Source organism: Triticum dicoccoides, chromosome 3A (assembly GCF_002162155.2).
Source record: "Triticum dicoccoides isolate Atlit2015 ecotype Zavitan chromosome 3A, WEW_v2.0, whole genome shotgun sequence".
Lineage (NCBI taxonomy): Eukaryota > Viridiplantae > Streptophyta > Magnoliopsida > Poales > Poaceae > Triticum > Triticum dicoccoides.
The window spans coordinates 156,462,640-156,464,805 of NC_041384.1; the positions used below are offsets into that span (position 1 = coordinate 156,462,640).

Here is a 2,166-nt window from a genome sequence, read left to right on the forward strand (position 1 = left end):
CCCACCCACCGCCGACTTCGCCGTCCTCCTCACCCACCACCTCCGACCACGTCCCTCCCTCCCCGCATCTCCGGGCCTTGCAGCGCGCCGCCCGATGCCAAGTCCCTCCTCGCCGTTCCTGCGCCGCCGCTGCTCCAATCCAACCCCGATTCGATTCCGGCCGCCGCCACCCTCTCCTCTCCTCTCCTATACGGACCACTACGAGCGGCAATGCACGGAGGGCGCTCGGGGGGAGGTAGTGGGGGGCTGCGGAACCCCTGCCTGACGATGCACCAGTCATGGGCATCGCTGCTGGTGCACGGCACCAAGCGCGTGGGGGGCCGCTCCCGGCCGTCACCGGTCATCGGCTGCCTTGGATCCACGCCGCCTCCAAGGTGCCCAACCCCGACATCGTCGCCGCCATGGAGGACTTCTACCGGGAGATCTACGCCATCGACGGGGTCCACCACATCGACTTCCCACAGCACTACCCCGTCTCCTGCCTCCTCGGTCCGTATCCATCGTCTTCCTTGCTAGTTACCGCCGGCGCCGCTGTTCCTCTCAGCTTGCTGATGCCATTGCCTATTATTGCTTAGGATGCTTCAAGGTGGTCGGCTGCGTCCGGTCTGCTGGGAGGATGTGCCTCAATCAGTAAGACAACCTCATTCCTCTCCTATCCATGGCCTGGATTTCTACAGCTTGTCATGTCATGCCACTCAAAACATTGGTTAGGACCTGTTCGGAATAGAGCCTTGTAAAACAGAGGAAAGCAAAAAAGTAGAGGAACGTGATTAGCAGCTAGTGGAAAAACAGAGGAATAAAAACAATGGAAAGAAATGAAGGTTGCATGTTTGGTTATGCATGGAAACTTTTCCAGCGAGAGATATCTTACTAGAATATTTTATATGGCTTTGCGAGAATCCACATGTTAAACCCCCCAAGACCACCGATTGTATCTGTCAGTCGCAATTAGTATGCTGTCATTGGTTAGTTTCACATCCCACCTTGTCAAAATGCTGCTGATCATTGCATCCACTGTATGCGCCTGAGACTTTGATGCCTGCTGTTTTTCTTCTTAAGTTGTCATTTAGTTCCTGATTGGTGATTTTCATCAGTAAATTGTTGGTCATACGAGTCAAGCTTGTGCTCAATGAAATGTTATATTTTGCTAAGCTTGTTATTTTCATACTAAATGAATGGTATTTCAGTAGGAGCAATATTATCTTATTGTGGATGACACCACCATCCTATCTACAACACTTGCTCTGGCAATTAGCAGAGAATGAATTAATTTGACAACTTCCAGCGGATGTTTATTATACTATTGAGTTGAATTCATGTACTGCTAGCTACAAGATTCTATAGTCTAGATACATGATGCAAAGTATGTTGTATTTACACACTTACATCCAACTGCAGTAGCGGCATGGGCGAGTTGAGGTGGGGGACAGAGAGGTTGTGTCGTGCGGGTTCTGATCAAGCTTTAGCAGCACACTTTCTAGTGTTGATCTGAGCAAAGGATGATGCAAGGATGCTCCTCCTTGTACTGCATGCCTTCATTGACTTGATTCTTTGACAGGGAGATATTTAAAGCCTTCACTTGTTCATTGTGTCATCTGCTGATTACTTTTTCTATTATTTTCTTGCAAAGCATGTAATGGTTTGGAGTAGTTGATCATGGCCTGATGGAACATTCATGTTGTTAGAATGTACATATACACACACACACACACACACACACACTATTACAGCAGCTTGTTGATCAAGCGCTTCTTTCTATCTAAATGTGTGCACAGAAGTTCAGTTACCTTCTAAAAAATTATTGGTGCACTATCTATCTATCTATATATACACACTATTACAGCAGCTTGTTGATCAAGCGCTTCTTTCTATCTATATATATACACTATCTAAATTGTTTACAACGGCATTATGCACATGAGGCAGGACTATACAAGTGAATTGTCACAGTAAGGTCCTTCCATGGATTTCATGTGGCTCCTTGAGTTGTAAGATGCAGCTCCAACATTGAATATATTTTGAATGTTTCCAAAGATACTCTCTGTTACGTTTACTTCAATATATACATGCATGTTACTGATAGAAGCTGGCTGCAAGAATCCGTATACATATATACTCTCTTGTACAGTACATTGCTAGATCACTCACTAGGCATTATGTAATACT

General features: G+C 46.4%; 1 protein-coding gene across 1 annotated transcript; it reads left to right on the forward strand.

Annotated features, from left to right (window-relative positions):
- The first annotated feature begins 30 nt into the window (after nt 1-30).
- Nucleotides 31-1,682, forward strand: LOC119271420. Its single transcript, XM_037553260.1, has 3 exons — nt 31-489; nt 576-630; nt 1,399-1,682. Exons 1-3 carry the CDS (start codon nt 279-281, stop codon nt 1,490-1,492), a joined length of 360 nt encoding a protein of 119 aa, XP_037409157.1. The 5' UTR covers nt 31-278; the 3' UTR covers nt 1,493-1,682.
- Nucleotides 1,683-2,166: the final 484 nt, after the last annotated feature.

What these genes read in the sequence shown, in the direction of transcription:
- LOC119271420 (XM_037553260.1), top strand. Translation starts at nt 279, where the DNA reads ATGGGCATCGCTGCTGGTGCACGGCACCAAGCGCGTGGGGGGCCGCTC. An exon ending in CCCCGTCTCCTGCCTCCTCG is followed by an intron (nt 490 to 575) that starts GTCCGTATCCAT and finishes ATTATTGCTTAG; the next exon opens with GATGCTTCAAGGTGGTCGGC. An exon ending in GGGAGGATGTGCCTCAATCA is followed by an intron (nt 631 to 1,398) that starts GTAAGACAACCT and finishes ATCCAACTGCAG; the next exon opens with TAGCGGCATGGGCGAGTTGA.